General features: G+C 36.4%; 1 protein-coding gene across 8 annotated transcripts in view; it reads left to right on the forward strand.

Moving 5' to 3' along the window:
• INSC (INSC spindle orientation adaptor protein) overlaps positions 1-25,036 on the forward strand; it is a 128,536-nt gene that overhangs the window by 72,049 nt on the left and 31,451 nt on the right. For all 8 annotated transcript variants that reach the window (XM_085550195.1, XM_015864118.3, XM_085550197.1 and 5 more), the window contains 5 exons: positions 297-642; positions 1,103-1,155; positions 2,695-2,818; positions 3,962-4,075; positions 9,222-9,347. In XM_085550195.1, coding sequence (XP_085406321.1) covers positions 297-642; positions 1,103-1,155; positions 2,695-2,818; positions 3,962-4,075; positions 9,222-9,347 — 763 coding nt within the window. The remainder of the gene's footprint in view (positions 1-296; positions 643-1,102; positions 1,156-2,694; positions 2,819-3,961; positions 4,076-9,221; positions 9,348-25,036) is intronic.

The following is a 25,036-nucleotide window of genomic DNA, read 5'->3' on the forward strand; positions in this document are numbered from 1 at the left end:
TGTTACTTCACCATAGCAAACACTACATTTGCAAAGGACTGCAGGACTGTTTTCCTCTAAAACTGCAGCCTAAAATTCTGTTTAGTCATCCCCAATCTCTACTGATTTTTTTTGTAGTATGCTATGTAGTGTGAAAGTGATCAGTAACACAAAACTTGTGACTGAAATGGAAGGGAAAGCATGGTTTTGCCAATGAATTGCAACTTGGTAGTTAGATATAACAGCATTTTATTGCTGATGGTTATTCCAAGATATCTTTGCCTCACCTTGTTCTTCCTTCTTTCTCTGTCTCCTAGTATGCATTTAATTCAGGTGGACTCTGTTCAGCGGTGGATGGAAGACTTGAAGTTGATGACAGACTGTGAATGCATGTGTATTCTCCAGTCCAAGCCGATCAGCGCTGAGAAGGATGAGCAAAATGAACTTATACTTTCCTCACAGTATAGCACAAGTGATAACTTACAGCTGCTATTAAAAAGAGCTTGGATAATAAGCACAGAGCTGACCAGGATTGCTCAAAAGTTGGAAAAGAGTAGATGGCAAAAAGTCCACAGTATGACAGTAAGAGTCAATTGCCATGTACGTTCCATGATAAATGAATATAATGCATTTACCAGGAGTTTGTCAGAAGAAATGAATGAGGTAAGAATGCTTCATCTGATGTCTTCTCTCCTTTGTTTTTGGTAATAACTGCAACTTTGTATAATCTTGTTTTGTCTTTTTTCTTTATATGATTTCTTCTTAGTTGTAAAAACATTTTAGACTCAATATAGATCCTTTTTTCATAGGCTTGATTGTCAAAGCTGGTCATGCTGACAAGTTAGGTTGTAAAAAATTTAGTTTTTGTTGACCTCTGGGCTGAAATATTTCAGTGCCCCACCTGTGAGCTTCTTTGCATTTAGGATCTAGTTGTTTTTATTAACCTTATTTTTATATCTACTTCTTTTATTTAGAAGAGAAGGAAAAAAAAAAAAAAGAGGTCTTATATGACGTAATAGTTCTGGAGGGTTTTCACCTGATTAACATGGGCAAACATTATCTGTATTTTAAAAAGCAAACATACATGGATACTAAAAATCGCTTTCTCTTTCTATACCTCTAGCTGGAAAAACTCTTAATAGACAAGTGTTCAGAGTTTACAGCATTTACAGAAAGGTAATTAAAATTTTTTGATTGAAATATTTATTTTGCTGGTTTATTATGTTGTAGAGTTTGTGATGAAAAGTGCAAATCCACTGCCATGCCCAAATGTTTGAACTAGGCCCCTGCAGCTCTGAAAGGCTTTCTGAATGTTAGCCCCATGGATGAAATGAACTGCTTTTATCTAAACTGTATCTTAATGAAAGATGTGGTCTGCTGCTGCACAAAGCCTGGCATAGAAATGGAAGATGATTTTTCATAGCTTTTAGGTATCAAGGGAGAAAGTCTGATTCTAATGGTATAAGTGACAAAATTCCCTCAGAGTTTTCTGGAGCCAAGATTTCAGCTTCTCTGGATAACTTTCATATTGTTTCTTAATCGATGTCATAGTTGGTGTTCCTCTCAGTATCCACATATTAGAAAACTAAACTCAAATAGGTACTCTTTTAATTGCATATGTAGGTTTAAGTAGTTCCGTGCACTCTAGAATGCTGAGAATATAAAATAAGAATTTCTGTATAATCATTCTCATTATATTTACACTACCTTATGTACATTTTTCTGTTTCTTCCATTGCAATTTAATTGGTCTTTTTCTACTTACTTGAAACACGATGTCAGTCATTCTTCTCAGGGGATCATCAGGGGAAAAGACATCAGGTAATGATCAGGAAGGAATACCTCTTGAGCACTACTGCTTTTTGCCAAAGTTGCACAACTCAAGCTTTAATTTTATATTCTACTATGGGACACACTGATTTAATAAGATCCTGTAGTGACCCTCTCCCTCTCTTTCTGTTTGACAAAAAGTTGTTAGGTGAAAGACAGGTAGTACTGAAAAGGGGACCTACTATGTAGGTGGAAACACTGATCAACAAAACCGTATCCTCAGCTGCAGCATCTTTCTGAGGTGGAATAATTTTTGACAACTTAAAATAATGCATTTCTGTGCAGCAGTACCCATTGTTTCATTTGAATTATTCATCTGTAGAATGTTTTGCATCTTTGTCTTGTTTCACCAGTTGTACCAAGTATCACTGGTTACAGAGTGGTTACACCAACTCTGTAAAGCTGCTCTGTGTAATCGTTCTTCACAGAGCCTTATTTTACTTTTGAGTATGTTGCTTAAATGATCTTTATTCATTTGAACACATTCAGGTTGATCCCTCGTCCTGCTCTTGTTAAACTATGACAAAGAAAAGAAATGAAAATTATTGAGAGCACTTCTTAGTATATCCCTCTGTGTTTCACAACCAGAGCTGCAGATGAAATGCAGGCATCCCTGAGTAACTGTAACTATAAGCATAAGGGGAAAATAGAGTTTAGCTGGTACAAACACAACATCTGCAGCAAAATTAGGCCTGTAGTGTATAGAATAGATTGTGATCTCCAAAGTATTCATTAATGTCTACTGTTGTCCTTTGGTGTTATGCTTACTATGTGCAGACAATGCTTTGATATTGTGGTGTAGATCTCACCTGTGGCAATCAGGTTTATAAACAACTGGAGTCTATTGCATCTTGTTTTCCTTCATTGCTTCTCTCTTTTGTTTTAGGTGCATACAAATAGAGGATGAGCAGATGCTGAGGTCTATGAAATCTTGTATTAATGAAACGCTCACTACCATTGCTCAGTATTTTGGGCAGTTGATAGAGCTAGTTTTAACACACGAGGCACAGGTTAGTATGCAGTATAAAACAGCATTTGTGAAGATGTTTGTTATTAAATCTTGAAGGAGAATGTTGATTAAGAGGAGGATGATAATATCTGTTTTCAGCAAATCGATGATCAGCCATTCAAATATCTTGCAAAGAGGTCTAAATGTGTTTTTTCACCAAATTTGTTTCCTAAGCAAAGTGATCTTGTGTATTACAGTGTAAATTACCACTCCTGATACATATCTTTTCAGTACAAGGAAGTCAATCACTGGATAATGTCTTCTTAACAAGACCATTGTACATATTTTCTCTCCCTGTTGAGGCAGTGCTTTGGTTTAGAAACTTCAAAGTTTTTCCTGCTTTCAACAGTTCCTATTGAAAGCTAAAACTTACAGAAGACATCCATATGATACATATATTATTACAGTACACATTTCAACTAGAGCATATCTTACATGGTGGGAAGTTGTGATTAAAATAACAACATGTGTACAGGCTGTGTGTGAATATCAGGATTCTTTTATCAAGAATAAAATAACTGCATATTGCAGATTCAGTGAGTAGGCAGTCATTATTTTGATGCATATTCTCTTTAATATGAGAAGTCCTCTATATTGCCCCTGGACACTTTGATATTTACTGACATGTTAAATTATAGTCTCTATATTCCTGTTATTAGTATCACCTTTCAGTTTTATGCATAAACTCACAATAATGATGATCCTAGAGACATAGGAAGTTATATTAGAAAAAGTACAGCAATGTTATATATGAATAATGCAGAATGTTTACACTACTCTGTGATGCAGTTTCTGCATAGAGACAGTTTCTTTCTTAAGTTCATAGTTCAATTCTGGGTCAAATACCAGAATGGTTTACTAAATAATTTCAGAACTCTTTTTAACGTGTTTTCAAATACATTTCTCTTTTCTATTTGTGCTTATTTTTATATGTTGCTATTTTAGTATAACATTTGAATAGATATAACTAAATGTGTTATATTACTGTTTTGACTCTTGCTCTTGTTTCTTTTTGCTTTGTCTCAGTGAGAAGGAAAATTATCATACAGATTAAATGGATGTGACTTCCCACTCTGTCATCTTAAATACAATAGTCGTGTTTATCATTGGAAGTAACTGTTTTTAATTACCTTATGTCACACAGAACCTGCTGAGACGAATAGAAACGTCAGATAGTGTGTACATCACTGAATCAGCAATTAATAGCTTATTCGGCCTCACCCAGGAAGGTACTCATCTGTGCCGTATCATAGCTAAGGTAAGGGGATAAATATATGGATTAATTCAAAGTAAAATTGGTAATCTGCATGGGTTATTTTACTCCGCACCCTAGCGGTGGTGAGTTTTGAAAGGTACAATAGTACAACATGAAATTCCGCATTTCAGGAGATGTAACCTATGTTGAAGAACGCTAGAAACTTATTCTAAGGAACTTTTTCCTTTTGTTGCTTTCAAAATAAATTGAAGGTGTGAAAGAGAAAAGGTAGCAGACAAGAAGACTCATGTCAGCTGTTTCTTCATGATGTAGCTATTTCACAGCATCTGTTTCAATTTGTGTCCATTTTTAAAAATTTCTTCCAACCAGTAATTGCTATATAAGACCCTGACTATTTCGTCTTGACAACATCCTCTTAACTGGAAGACTGCTGTTATTTTGTTCTGTCTATGGTCATTTATCAATAATCTCATCCTCAGTGTACATAGGGGGAAATATATGTTCCCAAATTTAAGTTTCTGTTTGCAGAGTGAATGAGCCAACCTCTTGTCCTGCTCAGAGATGAAGTTAAATAGCAATATCTAATTAGTTTTATTTCTATCTATATTTATTGATGTTTGCACCATAAAAGGTACCACTGAAGGCTCTGAATGAAGCAGGCTCAAGTGTGTAGTGTATTCTGGCAACAGCATGAGGGGTTTAATTTATTCTGAATTGGTATTTGAGCTCCACTCAGTGGTATCCAAAACAATTTTAAAATGCTGATTATTGAGGAAGTGCAGAACTAAGAAATTGAGAAAAATTGTCTTGTGCTTTTTATCATTGTAAGAATTCCACAGACAGTTCCACTTAACAGAAGTGAAGTCTGACCTTCAATAAAATCATTAAATTAATTTATTACTAATACTACATGGATGTGTCACAGGATGCACTAAATGATTTCCAAGTGAGGAAATGCATGCCCTTATGCAAAGAACCCTAAGTGGTGCTTGGTTGCCAAACTACAGTAGTGATTGTATCACTTGTCATGCACATCTGTTTCCTCTATGCACTGAAATGTAATTTCATTACTCACCTTCTTCCTTCTGTGTTGCATCAGTTACCTGCACCACTGAGCATGGTGGCAGAGGAAATGTGATTGCCTAGAATTTTGTATTCCTTCATTTGAATGGGTTGCTATGACAGGGAAAGTGCAAGGAGATTTAAAAAATAAAAAAATAAAAAAATACATTAACCTGGCACTGCACCAGCTCATTACAAGTGCAAGAATGGATAGATTTTTGCAAAAATCTCAAAACTTGTCATAGACACAGAAGTTCCCTTGAGTGTGCTCTTATTGTTGAAAAAACTAGACAGGAAAGTGGAATAATTCAGAGAAATGTGTGAAATGTGCTTAGTGTTTTCTGTCTGTTATCAAAATCTAAGTCTCTGAAAGGCAAGAATCCTCCTCTACTACAAAGCCATCTACAATTTTATACCATCTGAAAATTGTTCTGAGCATTACAGTTAAAGTAAAAATGAGTTCTTTTTTTTTCTTTTTTAATTTTTAGAAATCCAACTGTAATATTCTGTAAAAGTCATGTTGCTGTTTCACCCATTGCTGCTCAATGCTCATCAAAGCATAAAGGCTAAGATCTCTAGAATAAATGCGTAGCAGTAAGCACAAGATAAGAAATGGAGAAACCATAAAAATAAATAACATTAGTGATCATAATGATCCTTGAATTTTGAGCTAACAGAGAAATAAATGATGTGCTGTGGGTTTTGAACTAGAGGTCACGTTCAACATGGAAGGCGCCAGAATGGAAATTCCATCAGTGAGCTTAAAAGCAAAAAGAGAAAATGAGGACAGGAAGAGCCAGGTGCAGAATCTATTGTAGAAATCTGTTTTAGTCAGATTTTTGTCAGTGGTTTAGTTTCTTACCTTTGGATCTGAATGTTGCTAAAATCCTCTTCCTCTGTCATATCTCATGACATGTACTTAAGCATAAAATAACGTGACTTAATTATACCATTGTCTGAGGCTGCAGGAGTGTATTCACAAAATCTATTTCATAATATTGTCTATTAGATTTTGATCTTTGAATCTTTCTTATTAAAACCCACAAATTAGTATCTTGGTTGTTAAACCTCTACCATCATATTCAAGATCACAAAAATTTTCATTTTAAAAAATGAAAGTTAAATGCTTTGAGTGAATTTGAGCACCTGTCACAAACTCTAGCACTGCTTAAATAGTCTGTGTCTGAATCGATTCAGCCTTGTGGCAAGCAGAAGAATCCATATCAGTCAGTTCCAGAGTTAATCTAAATACATAGTGGGACATCAAGTAACACAGAAAATGTTTTAAAAGAAATCCATTTCACTGATCAATTAGAATGTAATACTATCTATACTGGGTTGAATACTATAGTAATAATCTCCAAAAATGAGAGAGGCAAAACCCAAGACAACTTTCTCTGGAGAAACTGAGCCTGAATAAGATGTGCAGCATCTCGCTTGCTCTCAGTAAAGTACATCTTGTTCTTATCTTCTTTGTAAATCAGTTCAATTTCTAGCAATTATTTACTACAGAGATTTCTTTAGAGATCGACATTCTGGCTAATTATAAATGTTGTCTTCCATCATGAGGAAAGGACTTGATGGAATTTGCTGCACTTCAAATAATTTGAGGCCAAACCTGCAAAACACTGCTCATTAGGGGTGGATGCCTTCTCTCCCTGCATTTCACTGAGCTCCTTCATCACGTACTTGTGACTGTATTTCAAGTGATTTTGATATCTAGTGTTAGTCCTTCTGAACAACATATCAGGGAATTATCTGGGAAATTGAATTCCTGCTAATCCAGTACAGGGGAGAAGCAGGTCATCAAGCATTAAAGAAAGTTGCCCTGTCATTGCAGAGAGTATGTAAAGCCTGTCCTAAATGAAACCTGAATTGCAGCAGGAGCAGTGCTTCTTGTGGTGTTCTTTCTTTTGGTTCCAGTTATCAACCAAAAGTCTGCAGAAAATAAACAGCAAGGTGAAAGTGTGGTTAGATATATCAGGATTTTTAGGAAAGGTGTACAGCTAGCTGATTTCCAAAGAAAGAGAAATTTTATGTTGCTAGGATTCTTCAAATAAGTACAAATAAGTATAAAGTGCATGAATAAATGTTACCAGTTTGTACTTAGCCCTGTGAGATGGAGCAGCTCTGTTATCGTATCGTCATCAGAGGGAGACTCAGAAATAGGTGAACTACCTCTGGATGATGCTGAGATGCCAGTAAAACTTTGGGTGCCCGAGTGCTTTTGACAAGCCATAGAATCAGGCTCACTATTTCCTACTCACTCTGTATTTCACTAACAGCTCTCTAGATTCATTACTTATGGTCAATGTTTTACAACTTGGTAACAGTATACGGTGCACATAATAAACAATTTGGATCTTCTCCCAATAAACAGTGATAAATCACTTCCTGTCCCTCAGAGACAAGAGCAAGGCACCCATTTGTCAGAAAGAAAGGTTGAAGCCAATGTACAATTGTCATTATTGTCATTCATTAAGTTCTGCTTATTATAATCAAATTAGAGAACCACATTTTTTCTGATCTCACAGAACTGTGAGTACTTTCATAGTGACAATAGAACCAAAGAAATCCGTTACCTCAGATCTGGGGACAGCACTGTACTCACTCATTTCTATGCTTATTAATAGATACTTCAATTACTACAAGGGGGAATACCAATATCCTTTTATGGATGGAAGAATCACTGTAAGAATTTTTCCCGTTAGTGTTCTGCCTTTTACTTTAAGGGCTCTGAAATGTCTTTGTGCAGTAAGCTGAATATAGCTACCCTAGATATAAAATAGCTCAAAGATATACGTGCACTTCTTACAATTTCACAAATAAATTTTACTCTTAAGAAAACTTACTAAGCCTTCTCACTGGTTTCATTGAAGTGGCACAAATGTCTTTAAAGATAATATAAAACAAATTTGAATCCTTAAATTATATTGCAATGTTAATTTTGTCAAATTCTAATTTAAGTTAGTAACTATTTTTTGCTAGGCTGAATGGGCACATTATCTTATTCTATTATTCTCTGCTAAATTCTAGCAGAACTAGTACAAAAATGTGGAAGAATTCTGAATTGTATTCTGGAGGTTTTTTGTCAGAACAACTTGTTGAGATTTCAAATAGTACAATTGGCTGAAGAGGAAAAGATGAAGTTCGGTAAATCTAGAAGATCATTTTTTATAGAGGAAACTTAAGTAGGCTTAGTCTGAACAATCTGTATTAAACCTGGTCCGTGATTTCAATTAATTTTAACTCATACCTGTAGTATCAGTACTTTAGACCAAGGTTTTTCATTTGTGAATAATGTCTTAAATGTTTTCTTCATTGTGTAGCTACTTTTAAATGGAAAAAAATAGATTAATTAAAGCTTTGGTAGTCTACCTGGTAAGCATAGCATTTAGAGACAACACAATCCAACAAAAATCCTGAAGTGCATGTATCATTTGTATCTGTGTCTTTCCATTTATTATGTGACCTTTCCTAGTATTTATGTCTTTGCACTATGTAGGAAATGATGGACAGCTACTGTAGGGATTTATATATACTCAATTATTTTTCATTATATCTGGAGAAAAATGTGTAGGAATGCAAATTTTATGTGCTGGAAGAGGAATGTATGGATTGTATCATTGTAGAACTTGTCAACTTTGACATTTTCAATAGCTCTTCAAACTGTGACCTTCTCTTTCATATTTTATTAAAGTAAAATTATGGTATGGATACCAGAAACAGAGAAATGTGAAATATTTGCTAACAAATCTGTTTTTAACTAATAGTGTGTGGTTGAACTATCAATTAAATATGACTACAGTTGCAGCCTATTGATAATTCTTTATCATTTTCATTTGGATGTCAAGGTTACTTTAATTTGTTCTTTTAATTGGTAAAAGCCACTTGCTTAAGCATACCTCCTATATTACTATATTAAGCTATATTACTTTTTCATCACTTACCATATAAGTGTTAATCAATTTGAATTCTCTGTACAAGTTTAACATCTTTGTTGTTTTCATGATAGCTAACTTGGATACATTAATAAAGGACTCTGCCCTTCCCTCTGTCCCAATCTCAATTATGTTGTAGAGAAACGTTTAGTGCTGTTTTTCTGATTTCTGCTTTTCATCTGCAGGAAGGAGGTGTCACCGCTCTCTTTAAGATCTGTCGCCAGGATTATTTCAGGCGCCTTTATCCCCAGACACTGAGAACATTGGCATCCATTTGTTGTGTAGAGGAAGGGATGCACCAGCTGGAAAAGGTAGGCATTTCAGTGCTTTTTATTGACTGCATCATAAAAAGAGAAATCCTGTGCTTAATCTCTTCTAGAAACTGATAAATTTATGGCATTTGATACTGTGGTCTGTTCAATGCTTCCTTTTTCTGTGTTGGACGCATCTTCAATCTTTACAAAAGTGATTGTAACAAAAAACCATCCTATTAGTTATTTAAACAAGTAAGCTTCCTAAATAGGGATAATGTTCATAAAGCAACCAAATACGTTAGTGACTACGTCACACACACACACACACACACACACAAAAAAAAAAAAAAAACAACACAAAAAAACAAACAAAAAAACCCCAACAAAATAAATGATAATTTCTAGACTCTTTAAAGTGCATATTTAGAAACTCTAATACTTCAAATAACTTTTAGAACATAGAAAGCTTTATACCTCTTTAAATTGTTTTCCTGACACTCAGGTAGGGCATATACTTGAGGTAGCCTGTGAGAGTTGTAATTGCTCAGAAAGAAGTGCAACAAATATAGCAGCCAACCAGTAAAAAGTGTCTGCTAATCAGCAACAAGTTTTCTAAAAGCCAATTTTAACTAAGATGGAAAACATCAAAACAGTATGCAGTATCAACTGTTTAGGCTTCATTCCTTTTTCACCTTTGCTATGTGCTGCTGTTTTGGAAAATGAACACTTCTCCTAGTCACTAAATCATGATCTCATCCTTTTGTGTTTCATAAAACAGTCATCTTCCAGAGCTGAATAATGGCCTCTTCAAGTTAATGATAAATGATTTCACTGCCACTTTACATTGACGTATCTTGTAATTTACTGCCATAGAATTCAAGCAAACTGTGACAGAACATCTGCAGCAAAAATCAAGTCTCTGAGCTTACAGTAAATGAAGATGTCTTTTTTTTTTTTTTTTTTTTTTGACACACTACTAGTTCAGACTGACACCAAAATCAGTCTAAAAGGATCTCTCATTATGCTCATAAGAACAGCAGAATTAGTAAAGTTAGAGATGGAAAGAACTAATTAAACTCACCTGGTCCAGTAGTACTTAACGGATTTTTAATAGAAATTCTTAACACCGATTTCAATAGCTCATTTTAATCTGGGCCTTCAACTATCCAACTCACAACTTGGTGAAAATGAACAGCTAGACATTAATTCTACTTTTCTGAACAGGAGAAAGTTTATAACTGAACTGTTTGAATAATCACTTTGTCAACTTTTTTTGCCTAAAATTATGTCACTGAGGATCTATGCGTTATGTAGGTCCAGTACATTCTTAGATTTTTCAGGAGGAGAATAGGATAGTTCATCAAAAGAAGCAAAGATCTTTTCTCTGAAAAAGGTTAATGTCTCTCTGAGTACCTCTGGAGGCTGAACATGAAAGGCATTTACATATGACAATGCTATGTCATGCATAAATATATTTCAGCTGGTGATGGTTGTCGAGAGGAAGGAAGAGAAGCTTTTACCACAATGTATTCTTTTACATCTATTTGAAAGCAGAACAGTGTTCTCATCACACGGAAATACATGGAAGGTGCACTAGATCAGAAGACCAATATCTTGATATAAACACCACACTCATTTTTAATACTGTTGCCTTTGAGTAAGGATGATTTTTTTTTTCTTTTAAAATTTGCAGAGAAATAAGAAGAGGGTTAATAATGATAATAACATTTCTGAAATTACCATAGGACTCCTATCTGGCAGAAAGAGCTGTTTCTATTGCCCAGCTAAGCACCTGGGTGGTTGTGAAGCATTTAATATGCTCTGATGTGAATATCATTATGACTAACTTGCTACAGAAATTATCTACTATTTGCCTATTTTAAGCAGGTACATTTTCCCCATCTTTTAAATAATGATTACTTTCCAGTCATGCATCCTTAAATATGTATATCTGCACTCTGTTCTCTTAGAGCACACTTGAAAAAGTCATTGTTACTTTATATAATCTCAATGAACATGCCTCTCCTTAATTACATTTACCACAACCACACTGTTGTTGCAGTGATTAGCTTTACTCTTTCAGGTGAATCTAATCAGCTGTATTTATAATAATAAAAAATCAGTTGCTTAGAACACCAATTTATTATAGTTATTTAACTTGCAAATACTTTCCTGATTTTTAAAAATATGCTGTTACTTTGTTGTATGTGCAGGTGCTGGGTTCCAGGAACTCAACAATATCAAATTAAGCTTTTAATGTAGAGAGTGAAGAACTCACCTTGTTTTAACTGAGGTCTGCATGTAAATAAATTGAGCTCTGTATAACTTGCGCTTCACAAGTGGGTAGTTAGTGCTTCAAGCTGCTTATGGATGTCCACTTGTTCCGCACACTTTAGCTTCATAATCCACTGTTACACCAGTGGACCCATTCAGAGGAGGGGAGAGGTCTTGGAAAAGTGTTCACAATTTCCACTCTTCGTGTTATTCCTGTAACTGCCTATCCCTGTACCCAAGAGAGCTTTGTCATTCGTCTTGTGGCCCTTGAGCATGCAAACTTGTTAGGAGAGAGCAATGGAAGTATGATTATTTTTAGTATAGGCATTCAGGAATTTAAGTAAATACATAGTACAGATAATGGATGCTACAGGCAGAAGCTCTACAGATAATGATGACATATACTATAGATAATCTTAATAAATAACACAGAAAACTTCTAAAAACAGAATAACTGAGAGGAATTTGAGTGAGGTGAGAGCAGAAATTGAAGAACGGTTTTACTTTTGTACATGCAGACCTATTTGTGCATACAGCCTCAGGGATGCTTTGGACAAAAGCAGAATTATTTAGTGGCAGATCTGACAAATGTCTCTAATGTGAAGTAGCCGTATGTGGAAAAGGGGTTTCTATTTGAATACAAGCCTACGTCTCAGCACATCATTTGCCTACAGCAGTTCTTCAACCCTTCCACTTTCCAAGTGTGCAGTAAGTTTCTGTTTTGCAGTGCTTTTTGAACAAGTTTTCTGTGTGTGTACTGACATGCAGCCTTATTACAGCCTGATGTCTTTGGTAGTTTCTCTGCTTCACGTCTGTCCATACAGGGCTTCCAGCTGACTGGTGTTGGAAGGCACGGCTTTCCAATTTTTGCTCTATGATGGAGAGTAGTTGTATGATTTTTACTAACTTTCCCACTGCAATAAAAGAACTGCAGAGTCACTGCAGAAATAAATATCAAACAGAGAAATGTACCACCATTTTTTTTCACGTGGAACATTATTTTGTTAAAAACCTGCAACTCAGCTGAGACTTAGATCAAGGCCCAACAGACACCAAAGATTTGTGCAAACGTTAAGCACCTGTCTAAATATCAACATTGTGCATTATATATTTGCTTGCAGAACATATAAACTAGTTCAATAACTAGTAACAGCTGTTACATTAATAAAACCTTCTTTTTTAATAAATGACATGGCAGCAAGTTTGCCTAAATATACAATATAAATTCTTTTGAATCCTTCATTCTGAGCACATCAAATCAAGATTAAAATTTTTGTGGCTGGGAAACTAAGCATTTCTTGAAGATTTCTTACATAGAAATTGTCTAAAATATATTGTTTGATGTGAACCCAGCCTGCTTTTTAAGAACCACGATCTTACAGTAAATAATTTCTATCTATCTGTCATGAAAACGAAGTTTTTTCTCAGTGAGCTTTTATTGGGAATTAAGTGAAATGCTTTTCAGAACTTTTACAACAGATAAAAGTTGTCCATAGCTTTTCATTGAATGTGGGCTGCTGAATTGAGTTTGAAATGGAGTTACTCTTGTTTTGACAGAAGTTAACATCTGAAACTGAAAATTCAAGGTAGCTAAAGCTGAGCATAGTAGTATGTTGTATTCTCAGCTGCTAAAATCACTGAGGTTTGTGTAGCCAGAGGCTGAGGTAGATGTGAGAGTCATGGAGAGCACCTGCGTTTTGAGAGCATAAGTAACTTTGGAAGGACAGTATAATAACAGCTTAAAAACTAGCCTTGTGTTAAAAATTTCTTAATTTCTGATTAATGTGTATTTTAAAAACTTCCTATGATCTCTATCGGTGTTTTTGTAGCTTGTTTGTAGCTAGTTTCAGGACAAGGAATTAGACGGTCCCATAAAATGACAGAAATTACATAGATGCTGCATTCTCAAAAAAGCTGAATTCAGGAATTTAAAAGATCAAGGAGTCTTTTATTACTTTAGTAAAATAAACAAACAAACAACAGAAAACACAAAAACAAAAAAAAAACAAACAATAACAGAAATTTAAAAATGCATTTTAAGTCTTATTTCATGTCATCTCCTCTAGAAGATACAAGACAAGGTGGGGCATTAACAGAAAAATTAAGGACTCCTAGAAATTGTTTGAAGGGGAGAAGTTAAGCAGCCCTTCTCTTGTTTCTCTCCACAAAAAGATGGTAACACAGAAGGTTATACTCCTTTTTCAGTTTTTCAGGGCTCACATTGACTAGTGCAATCTCTGCACTTCTATGAAGAGAACATCATTCTTGTTTTTTCCCAGGGCGGTGCTTTGTTTACAGGAAATGTGTGGGTCTTCCCGGATGGGAAGAGACTTTCTGCATGCTTAATATCACAACACTGGCTTACATGCTAAGAGCATGTGAAATGATTTAGATGAAAAGAGTTCAAGTGATGCATTTCTCTTTCATCTCTTTGGCTGAAATGTCACTTCTTCTCTTTTGCATAATGTATTTTTCTGTGTCCAACAGCATTGTTTTGGCTCACCTTCCTTGGCCATTTGTAGCCTGACTTTGGAGTTGTGCTTTTGAAGTTGCAAATGAAAGCTAGGAATGGATAGAGTTCTCTTGTAATTCTTTACAGAGGAGTATAGTGTTTTAAAGACTAATACAAGCAACTTGTGGTGCAGAGAATGGTGATGCTTCATGTTAGTGTTAAAGCTGGGGACTTTATCTGAATGTTGTTGCTGGGTATTGTGAAGATTGTAGGAGAATCAGGAGCTACAGTGAGAAAGAAATATGTCAGCCTTAAGGAATTGAGTAGGGAACAACATATTCAGAAGCTGCTTTTCACATAGATTTGCCTGGTTATCAAAAAGGCTATTTCAGTATCTGAGTTAGTGGCACAATTAGATAATGTGAAGTTCTAGGCTTGCAGCTCCTTAATTTACTGGACACTTCTGAGTAAAGCTGTTTAATTAATTGGCAGTGAAAAATGTGCTGGGTTTGGCAAATTACATTTCTGTCAAAGCCCCTGCAAGATTCATTAAATCATATCTGGGAGTGCAGGAACTGCCCTTTCTCACTGCTGGTTTTATATATATATAATATATATATATATATATATATATATATATATATATATACACACAAACACTCACTCACACACACACATATATATATATATTAGGTGTGTTTGCAAGTGTAGCAAGTCTTAGGTCTTTATAGCATCTGACCATTCCTGAAAAGCCTGATGGTGGAGTGAACTGTCAGATTCAAAAGAAGCCTCTTGCACTTCTAGGGCAAAGTATTCTGGAAGTCACGGAAAGGACAGGCTTCTGTATATTGAAAAACAGTGTGAAAATACAATGCTCAAAAAATACTTGCAGATTTCTCTGCAGTATCTTTTATTCTGTTAAAAGCCTGCCAGTCACGTAGCAAATTAAAATTTGTTTGCTTTATGGTAATACCCATTTCTGTCAGGTAGAGAGAATCAAAAAAGCAAGGTGGTTTTTTCTTCTGACATTCTAATTCAAGAGATGTGGAATTGAATCAAGACAGACATGTTAGTGCAGGATTATGGGCACTGGTAGATCTCTCTAGGAAAAAAATATACACAAAATGCTTTGGCTGAGGTTACTGCCATTATTCCAATTCTGTTAAAATGGCAAATTAAATTATAGTAGTTGTGTTGCTGTAGCCCCGATGGTCTGAGGAGATATGTATCTGTTGCTCTAATAAAAGATGTTACCTCTTTTTACAAACCTTGCTTTGCTTTAATCGTATTATGGGTTTCAGAAGATGGAGAAAGGAGCCAGCAAGCATACCATGGGAGATAAACATTTTGATAATACTGCTAAAGTTGGACAGCGTGAGACTTAGAGAAGGAGTTGGTGAATAGATGTTGTTTAAAGGATAGATTCTGTTCTTTGGTAGATCCTCATTTAGATATCAGGTATGGTGTAGACTGCAAGCATTTACATGTACAATTAGCTTTCTGCATGCAATTTCACTGAAAGCAAGGAGACTACTATCCGTTCAAAATATCAAGAGCTACACATCTGCTGGTGTGTTCAGACTTCAATACATTCTGCAGAATAAATATTCTTTTGTTATGTTAAGGAGCAAAGTAAGACTTTGAGTCAGATTAAATAGGTGCAAGAGCTTTTTGAGATACCTTCTTTTCCTTTTCTACAGAGGTGCAACTGGCAGGCTGTGAATTTATATATAGAGTCACATATAAATTAAAAAATATATACTGGCAAGATGTCTTCTAACCAAACAATGAATATTTTAAGGTGTTTTTTTTGTTTGTTTGTTTTGTTTTGTTTTTTCTTTCATGTAAGTTCTCACCCACAAAATTACATTTTCTTACCTTCTCTTCCAGTGGAATATTTCTTAAGCACAGATGTGTGATAACATGTCCATATGCAAAAATTTCATTGTAGTCAAGCAGCCCTGTTAGATTCAGCTTTTGTGTTGTCTTTGGTAAGAGCTGGTAAGGAGAAGGCATTGTAGTGATATTCAAGTACTAAGAGTTTTGGGCTCAGAACAAATGTGATGTGCTCTGTTTTATCTTGTCCCCATTCTGGAGCAGCGCTCATGCAAAGTGTGAGCTGATAAAATCAGATGTACTCTAGCTTTTGGAGGTACAATCTCTCTTCTCATCTACACCTAAGTTCATCTGTTTATACACCTGTAATGGTTTAGCTCTGGTACGGAAGAGTAAGGTTTTTTTTCTTTTCTTTGTGTTTTAAAAAGATACATTTCATTGAAATAGATTTTGAAAATAGAAAAGGAAAATTACCAGACTATGCCAGTTTACTGAGGTGTACTCTTCACTGTGAGAGATCAAATTGGATTAGTGCCTGTAGATTGCCATCCCCTCCAACTTTGTTTTGAAGATTTGAGCTGGTGCCAAGTTCTCACTCTGCACTTGTTTGGCTCCCATATAATTTACACATCATTTTTGCAGTCAGTTATGTTAGTATTTTATGCTATCTATTGATTTTATATTTCGCTAAGTATTTTATTTAAAGCGCTCCAAATAGCTCCAGATTTATGTTTCAAAAGTCACAGTGTTAAGAGAATTTTATAAATGAAAAATAATTTGGAAATTACCAGATGATGGTTTTTTTCTGTAAGGATTTAAAATAATCCTTAAAGCAGTGACAATGACAAGAGCAGCAAATGATCCATGAATGACGTCTGAAGAAACAGAAGCCAACACATCTAATGACAGGTGGGTTTTCCCTACCTAATAATAATAATAATAATCTATCAAGCAAATTTAATTTTAAGATGAAAGAAGCAGCTTACTCAGCTCCTAAACTGAAGGCAGAGATTAATGAGAATCAATTGAGGCATTTTAAAAAAGTGGAAGGAGAGAGCTATTTTGGACCTCAAATGTTCCTCCTGTTCCTGACAGAGGCAGAAAAGAAACCAGAAAGATGCAGCCTTACAGAGTGACCTATCAGAAAAGCAGCTTTCTCAGTCTTTCTTTTCCCACTTAGCAGGAAATTGTTGTATTGCGTATCTGCATTTGTGATAATGCACGTGTAAACACATACTGAATGTGCTTACGTTGCACATGTTAAATAGTTTGAATGGAGCCACAATAAAGTGTGACGGAGGAGAGATAGGGGTGAAAATGCTTAGTTAAGGAGACAAACACAATAGATAGCTCTTCTCTCACAAAATCTCTCCTGAAATTATACATACGAGTCGAACTGACCCATCCTTGCTGCAGGCTTCATGACTCAGCATTGCTCATGATTTTTGTGACTCATTAGAAAAGTCTAGAGAGAGCTTACTGTTCAGAGCCTCTGTATTTGGTTTGGCTTACTTTTGAGCTTGCCTAAAACTTCAGTGATTTCAGAAGACTCTACAATATAGAAAAATGTACTGATGCGAATTTGGTTACAGAACAGGGATTTGAGTGTCTCCGGATCCTGCAAATTCATTGCTTTTTCTGCCTTCTAAGGCTTTTTCCACACTTATTATTTTCCTGCCTGAACTTAACAATCTTTCTTGGAGTTTTCTAGTGCTCTATGTTGTTTCTTGGTCATCTATTCTTGCTTGTGTAATATTGACTTTCACATTTTTTTGCCACGCAATTTTGAAGCATGGAACATTCACAGATGCACATTACTAAAATGCAAAAAGGGAAGAAAAAAATTTCCTCGTTCTTCTAACTATAGCTTCACTGACTATGCAGAATTCCTCACATTTCTCTGTGTGCTACAGAAGTCTAATTAAATTACTAATCTAAGTGAAATCTAAGTTAATTATTTGTATATCAGCTGGTTGTCATACATGAGGATAACGTGATGGAGGCTGCCAGACAAAGTGTCTGGCTTATGCTGATATGATAACAAATATTGATCTTCTATTGGGATGAGTCAGGGAGTGCAAATACTGCAGAAGGTTGTTGAACCTCAGTAGAGCACTCAGATTCTGAGTTCACTTCTCAGCTTCACTACTCCCTTGGCTTGTTTTTCAGTAGTAGCTGAAGCTAACAAAGCATAGGAACTTCAGCTTATGCTCAGCTTAGAACTTTTTCTTTCTCTTTTTTTTTCTTTCTTTTTTCTTTTTTTTTTTTTCTTTTTCCAAAGCCACTTTTGTAATTTTTGTACTCCCATGAGCTTTTCCACAGCTCCTTGGGCTCCAAATGGAGTCCTGCTGTAACGCAGCGCTCACCAGTGAGGGGCCCTCCTGTGGCATTGGGTTCAGGGCATGTGTAAACTAGGGAGCTTTTCTAGCTTTTGAGTTCCAGCTGGATCCTTTGCAAATCAAGCCCCAGTAGCACTCCCAAAATGGAAACTGTGGATCTTTATATTTAGAGAAAAACTTGGAAATCTTTTAAAATCTCATTTTATACATGCCTATTTACTTGTGTTCCCCCCCCCCCCACCGGTTTTTATCCAATAATTCACAAAATTATTTTGAAAATATGTGGTTAAAAATCTCTCTCCTCTCTCTCTCTCTCTCTCCCTCTTTTTTTCCCCTCTTCTATTTCTACTAAAGCAATGTGAGAAAGTACCTCACAGGATGTAATAATAGAATAGAGTAGAATAGAATGGAATAGAATAGAATAGAATAGAATAGAATAGAATAGAATAGAATAGAAATACAAGACATACAGGAAACTTTTATGATAACAACTTCAACCTGTTATGGCCAGAAGATTTTCTCATCTTAAATAGCATTTTAATTTTCTCACTAAAATGGTATTCTATAAATGCAAACCGACCTCATGATTTATCTGTCAGTATCAGTATATTCTGACTCTGTCTTGTTAACTCTTACTGCAAGCTAACATTTTTCCTGGAGATAGTTTAATTTGCTCCAGTACTCTTTTACAACTCAGCCTAGATTAATTTGCTAATTAGCTGAAACTCAGCAAACATTCTTAGTGACGTGCATTTGAAGTCAAGGCTGGAAGTATTGAATTATTTAGGTAAAGTAACCTGCATATGTGCTCCTAACAAAAACAAAATAAACTACGTCTATCAGCTGTTTCTTACCTCATACTTCCAGTGACCTAAGAGCTACTATGTGGCTTAGCTGAAGCTCACCCGTGATACGTATGAGTCTCCTCATATTTCTTAAAACAGTAAAGGTTAAATAATAATTAATGGCAGGTGATGTAGAGGCCTGTTTGTGCGTCAGTGTAATTTTTTATTTTTTTTTTACTTAGGCTTGTTTGCAGGAAACCACTTACATCTGGCATTCTGCCTGATTTATACTAAAACTTTCATGTTTCCTAAAGCATCTTCAAAAACATTTAATGAGCTGTTGGAAAAACAATCTCATCTCTTTAAGATAATAATCATGTTTTTGAAAAGCTAAGCATCTAACTGCATCATTCACATGTTGGCTGATTCCTATCTCATCTGTTGTTTCAGTCCCAGACAGTAGCTCTTCCACTGATGGTTTCTTCCCTTTCCAGTACTGTTCAGAGCTGTTCAGAGGACTGTAGAATTTGTTCATTTGCTGCTTGTAATAGATAAGCAAGCTTTTTATTGATCAGGCCATACTGTTGTACTAAATCACTCTTGATTTTCAGAGACATTGCTGCACGTTGTATAGTGGCAGGCTTCCTTCTCCTACCAGCATTTTGGTGGGTAGAGGCAGTCCAGAGTTTCATCAGGGCTCACACAAGCCTGAGCTGGTATCTCGAACTAGGTGTTTACTGATCTGAAGTAATCTGGAATGCTGAAGATTGTCATATGCCCTTTCATGTTTTGCTGATTTGGTTTAACTCTATCAGCTTTTAGACTTTGACCTGACAATGATCTTCAGCCGAGATAAGTCTCTAAGAGCAAAGAATCTCCATCAGACCAGCAGATGGAAGTAAGAAGAATCATAGAATGTCTTGGGTTGGAGGGGACCTAGAGATCATAGAAACATAGAATCCTAACATCTAAACCAAAAGAGACCTTTAAAGGTCATCGAATCCAACTCTCCTGCAATTAAACAGGGGCATTCACAGCTAAATCAAGTTGCCCAGGGCTTGATCTAGCCTTGTGGGACAGGGAATCAACTGCATCTCAAGGCAATGTGTTCCAGTGCCTCACTACCCTTGCTGTAAAGACTTCTTTATATCCAAGCTAAATCTACTCTTTGAGCTTGAAGCCATTTCCCTTTTTTCTGTCACCACAGACCTTTCTAAAGAGGCTGTCCCCTTCTTTCCTGTAGCTCCCCTTTAAATATTGAAAGGCTGCTATCAGGTCATCTCAGAGGCTTCTCCAGGCTCATCTCTTTCAGCCTGTGCTGTAAGATCATGTAAGATGTATGACCCTGCCATAAACAGGGTTGCCAGCCATCAGATCAGACTGCCTAGGATCCCATCCAACCTGGCCTTGAATGTTTCTGAGGATGGGCATCTGCAGTTTCTCTGGGCAACAACTTCCAGTGTCTCACCACCCTCTGAGTAAAAAATTTTTTCCTGATGTCTAACCTAAATTTCCCCTCTTTTAGTTCAAAGCCATTCTTTCTTGTCCTATCACTATCAGACAATGTGGAAAGTTGATGTTCATCCTGTTTGTAAGCTCCCTTCAATAACTGGAAGGCCACAATGAGGTCTCCCCAGAGCCTTTTCTTCTCCAAGCTAAACAAGCCCAGCTCCCTCAGCCTTTCTTCACAGAAGGCATGAAATCCTACTTTGGATCCACTCCAACGTTTCCACATTCTTCCCGTACTGAGGGCCCCAGGTTTTGATGCAGCCACACAAGGACAGAGTAGAGGGGGGCAATCACATCCCTCTCCCTGCTGGCCACCCCTCTTTTGGTGCAGCCCTGGATACTCTTGGCCTTCTGGGCAGCAAGTGCACACTGCTGGATCGCATCCAGACTTTTGTCTATGAGGGCCCCCAAGACCTTCTCCTTAGAGCTGCACTCAAGTAGTTCTTCTCTCAGTCAGTTCTCATACTGAGCCTGATAGCCTTGACCAAAGTGCAACACCTTGCACTTGGCCTTGTTAAACCTCTTTAGATTCTTGTGTCTCCACTTTTGGAGGCTTTCCAGGTCTCTCTCGATGGCATCCTTTTATTGTCTCAGCTGCACCATTCAGCTTAATGTCACCAGCAAACTTGAGAGGATGCTCTCAATACCACTATGTTGTTGATGTAGATGCTCAAGGGCACTGTTTCCAAGACAGACCTCTGGAAGACATAGTTCATGACCAGCCTCCACCTAAACATAAAGCCATTGACCACAACTCTCTGGTTGCGACCATTCAACCAGTTATTTATCCACTAACTAATCTAGACTTCATATCCAAATTTTTCCAATTTAGAGAGAAGGATGTGGGGTGGGACCATGACAAAGCCCATGTAGATGACATCAGTTGCCCTTCCTTTGTCCACAGACGCTATCACTAAGAAGGCAGAAGTCTTGCCAGCATTTGAAGGTTCATCTTACTTTGTTCTCCTAGAGAAGATGTGAGAAAAGGTTTCTCCATAATGTTTTCTGTAACCTTGATAAGAATGAAAGCAATTACTGCCACAGCCAAGCTGCCGATAGCTACTACTAACAGGCAGAGAAGGGGATCTTGTTGACTACAGAGGCTGTAAATGGTGATGTTTTTGTAAAGCAGAAGCTGTTTCACTAGTCCCTACACTATTGTTGTTGGTTAATAAGATACCAGCTGTAAGTGTTGCCTCTGCTCCTCATGGAATGTATTTTAGGTAGCTTGGTATTAGCAGTTTCTCTAGGCCTTGAAAGGCAGAAAAAGATTACATATATTCAATATCTGTGGAATTAGAACTGTAATGTTCTCCTACTGCAATGAAGAGGCCATTTCAGGTAAGTGGTTAATGGAAAGACAGGGATTTTCCAGCTTTGTTATGGCACAAATTGATTTATAAAGCTGATCTTCCTATCTGTGACGTTTTCTTTACGTCCATATGTGTGCGATAACCACATATCAATACAAAGAGCAGGTAAAAATTGTTTCATCTTATTGCTGTTTTTAATGTGATCTGATAAGTAGGCATAGTGGGAACAGATATGCGGGTGATAGTTATTCAGATTATTAGTTTGGATATCTGATGAGCCACAGCCTGTGTGCTGACAAGAGAACACTAGCAAGACTAGGATCTGCAGCTACTTCTTTTTCTTACTGTGTGAATGTTTTGAACTGAGTTTACCTTTCTAAATTTACTACTGTTTTTCTGTGACTTAAGCTAGATGCTTGTGAGTTTCTCAGTGCAGGAATGGCCAAGCTTCAGTGCACTGGGCTTGTCCATTACCTCTATAATTGCATCATGGGTCGGTTTACAGGAAAACTTCTCAGAATCTGGCAGAATTCTAGAAATCCTTTTGGATTTCTGCTGGAAGATGACTGAGACCTTTTCAAATATCAAACAGTCATAGAAAATTCTGTACTTGTCAATATCACCGTCTGTCTATCAGAAAAGTCTGCTGAGAGGAAAGATCAGAAGTTTATAAAGCATATACAGAGAGTGAGAAATGATTCTACTATGAAAAGACAGCATAACATTTCCTCATAACTGTCTTCCACCTTTAAAATTTTTTATTTTATTTTAGTGTAAGTTCTCAGTGACTTCCATTAAGAAAAACAAAAAACTAAGTCTAAAACTAAGGGGTCTGGGGAAACAGCAAAATCTGAGAGCAGGGATGTTGCCAAGCAGACAACTTGAAGGTGACTATGGTGATTCATAATAAACTTTTCAGTATTTTTGATTCCAGCTTAGCTGAAAGAAAATTGTTGTCTAGAAAGTGATCAGTATCCACAAACCATCAAATAGAAATTATATCCATTCCATAAATTTTACACTTGCCATTAAATTTAAAGGTAGACCAATACTGTATTTTTAGCACTATCATCATCTCATTGTGCGTTCACAGTTGGGGAACTCTTGCTAAACAGGTGTTGTCAAGGTCACTTATAGATTTTGTTAAAGATTTACTTTTGTGATAGTGATGCATGAAAGCACTTTAGAAGGCAATGGGTGGCTATCAGCTAACTTTCAGAGACAAAATATTGTTCAGCATAAGGCACTAGGCTGATTATCAGTCAGCATGGAGGAGCAGTTCTGGTCACAGCACTGGGAGGCTTTTTAAAGTACAAATTGGGAAAGAATCTGAGCTATTATGCATTTGAGCATGGTACCTGCAGAGTTCTATGAGTAATGAAACCCTACCTGAATTTATTTCTAAAAGGCTTATTCTGTGGAATTTTGGGGACATAAAACGAGTAATAACTGAATATATCTCAAAAACATCACACACGACTCAGGCAGTGTAATCCGCACACTGTTATACAACAGTGGCACCCAGTGGAGACAGGAATTATGGCAATGTTTCCATTGCTGGGTTCCTGGTAAGCGTTGTGGAGATCTATGTTGAGTTCAAGGCTGAGGGCACTGATTTGGTAAGGTCGGTCTGTGCGGACCAAAGCTAGCTGCAACCCAAGCGATCTCCTAAATTAAACACTCTTATCTACAAACTGGACTTCTCGTTTGAAATATTTATACTACCGGAGCATTTATATATCAACTCACAGCAAACTCTAATAGCTTCACTGAATGCAAAACTAACACTGTTAACAAACCCTCGACTCCCAAAAGTGATGTGCTAATGTACTCAAAATATTGTGGGTAGAATCACTTTTAAATTAAAATCAATGTAATTTAGATTTTTTGTTTCTATTAAGTTACCAGAACTTAACACTGATTCGGTTACTATTTGGTGTAAGATATACTCTCCTAATTTCTGGAAAAATGACTGCTCATTTTAATAATAATTGGTAGCATTGTTGTAGTGGCATTTATCCAAGCATTATGTAGAGGCAGATAAGTAGATTTTTATCTTTATTTTATAGTGTTGTCTGCAAGAGCAAAACTAAATTGCTTAGGAATAAGTTGTCTCAAATGTATGAAATGAACTTCATGACTGATCCATTATTTTGCACCACCCTCTAGACTGAGGAAAGAATTATGTATGCTCTATGCCTTTACTGTGCTGGTTTTGCCTTCTTGACTGTACTGCAAAAGATGCTGCTATGACTCAGAGTAAGGAATCTGTGAGCTGTCTCCTTTCAGTTCATCTTTCCTCCTTTCCTCAGAACGGGGAAGCCTCGAGCACCTTTAAACATGAAATGATGCACTTCTATGTCATTGTGGCACAGTTTTACCACTTCTTTGCTAGAGAGCTTTCTCATTTGTACAAAGTGGTTAAAAGACTTTTCACAAAATGTATGGAGAAGAGCATAGCATTCAGATCCCAGGCCATATATATATATATTCTCAGAAAAAGATACAAAATATGACAGTTACTAAAAGTGGTAACAGAAAAAAGCCAGTCAGGGTAAGCTTATCCTAATAGAAGGTATTTCAGTGAACCAGAAGAGAGACATAGATAGGAAAGGATGCAACAATCAAATACCTTTTCAGTAAAGTGGATTAAGTTTTAAAATTGAATTAAGAAAGATCAGTTGTACAAGCTCATTGAAAGATGTCTGATTAGACAGGATTTTTAAGCTGATTGGTTTATGGTCAGCTATTCTGAACAGAAAAATGACTGCACTTTGCCTTAAACCCCCCCTCCCCTCCCCCCCCTCCTCCCCCCAGCTTGGCACAGGTACTGTCTTGAGTTTGCCTTGTCTGTTCAACTTGGTTTGTAAAGGCTTTTGTATTTTAATACTGGTTAATGGTGCTCTTCAGTAAGATAACCAAGGATCTAAGCCATAAATGTCTATCTATTAAACTGTCGCTCATCTAGTACATACCTCCTGAACTTTTAGTGTTTTAATAGATCTTGCTTTCAGTTAACAAAACTTCACATTGTTGTGACAAACTTATGCTCATAGGTTTTCAGAAAGAAATCGTAGGTGAGGAATGGAATCATTTAATTAAATTACTTCAATCATCAGTGTTGCTGCTATCTTTGCTATTGACAATACAGAAATTATTTTGTTGTGGAACTGTATGGGAATTAATGCTATTGGCATTTGACTTAGATTGCAGGAAAAAGAACAGTAAAGTACCAAGA

This window comes from Coturnix japonica, chromosome 5, assembly GCF_054131305.1.
Source record: "Coturnix japonica strain WE chromosome 5, WE-NBRP24, whole genome shotgun sequence".
NCBI lineage: Eukaryota > Metazoa > Chordata > Aves > Galliformes > Phasianidae > Coturnix > Coturnix japonica.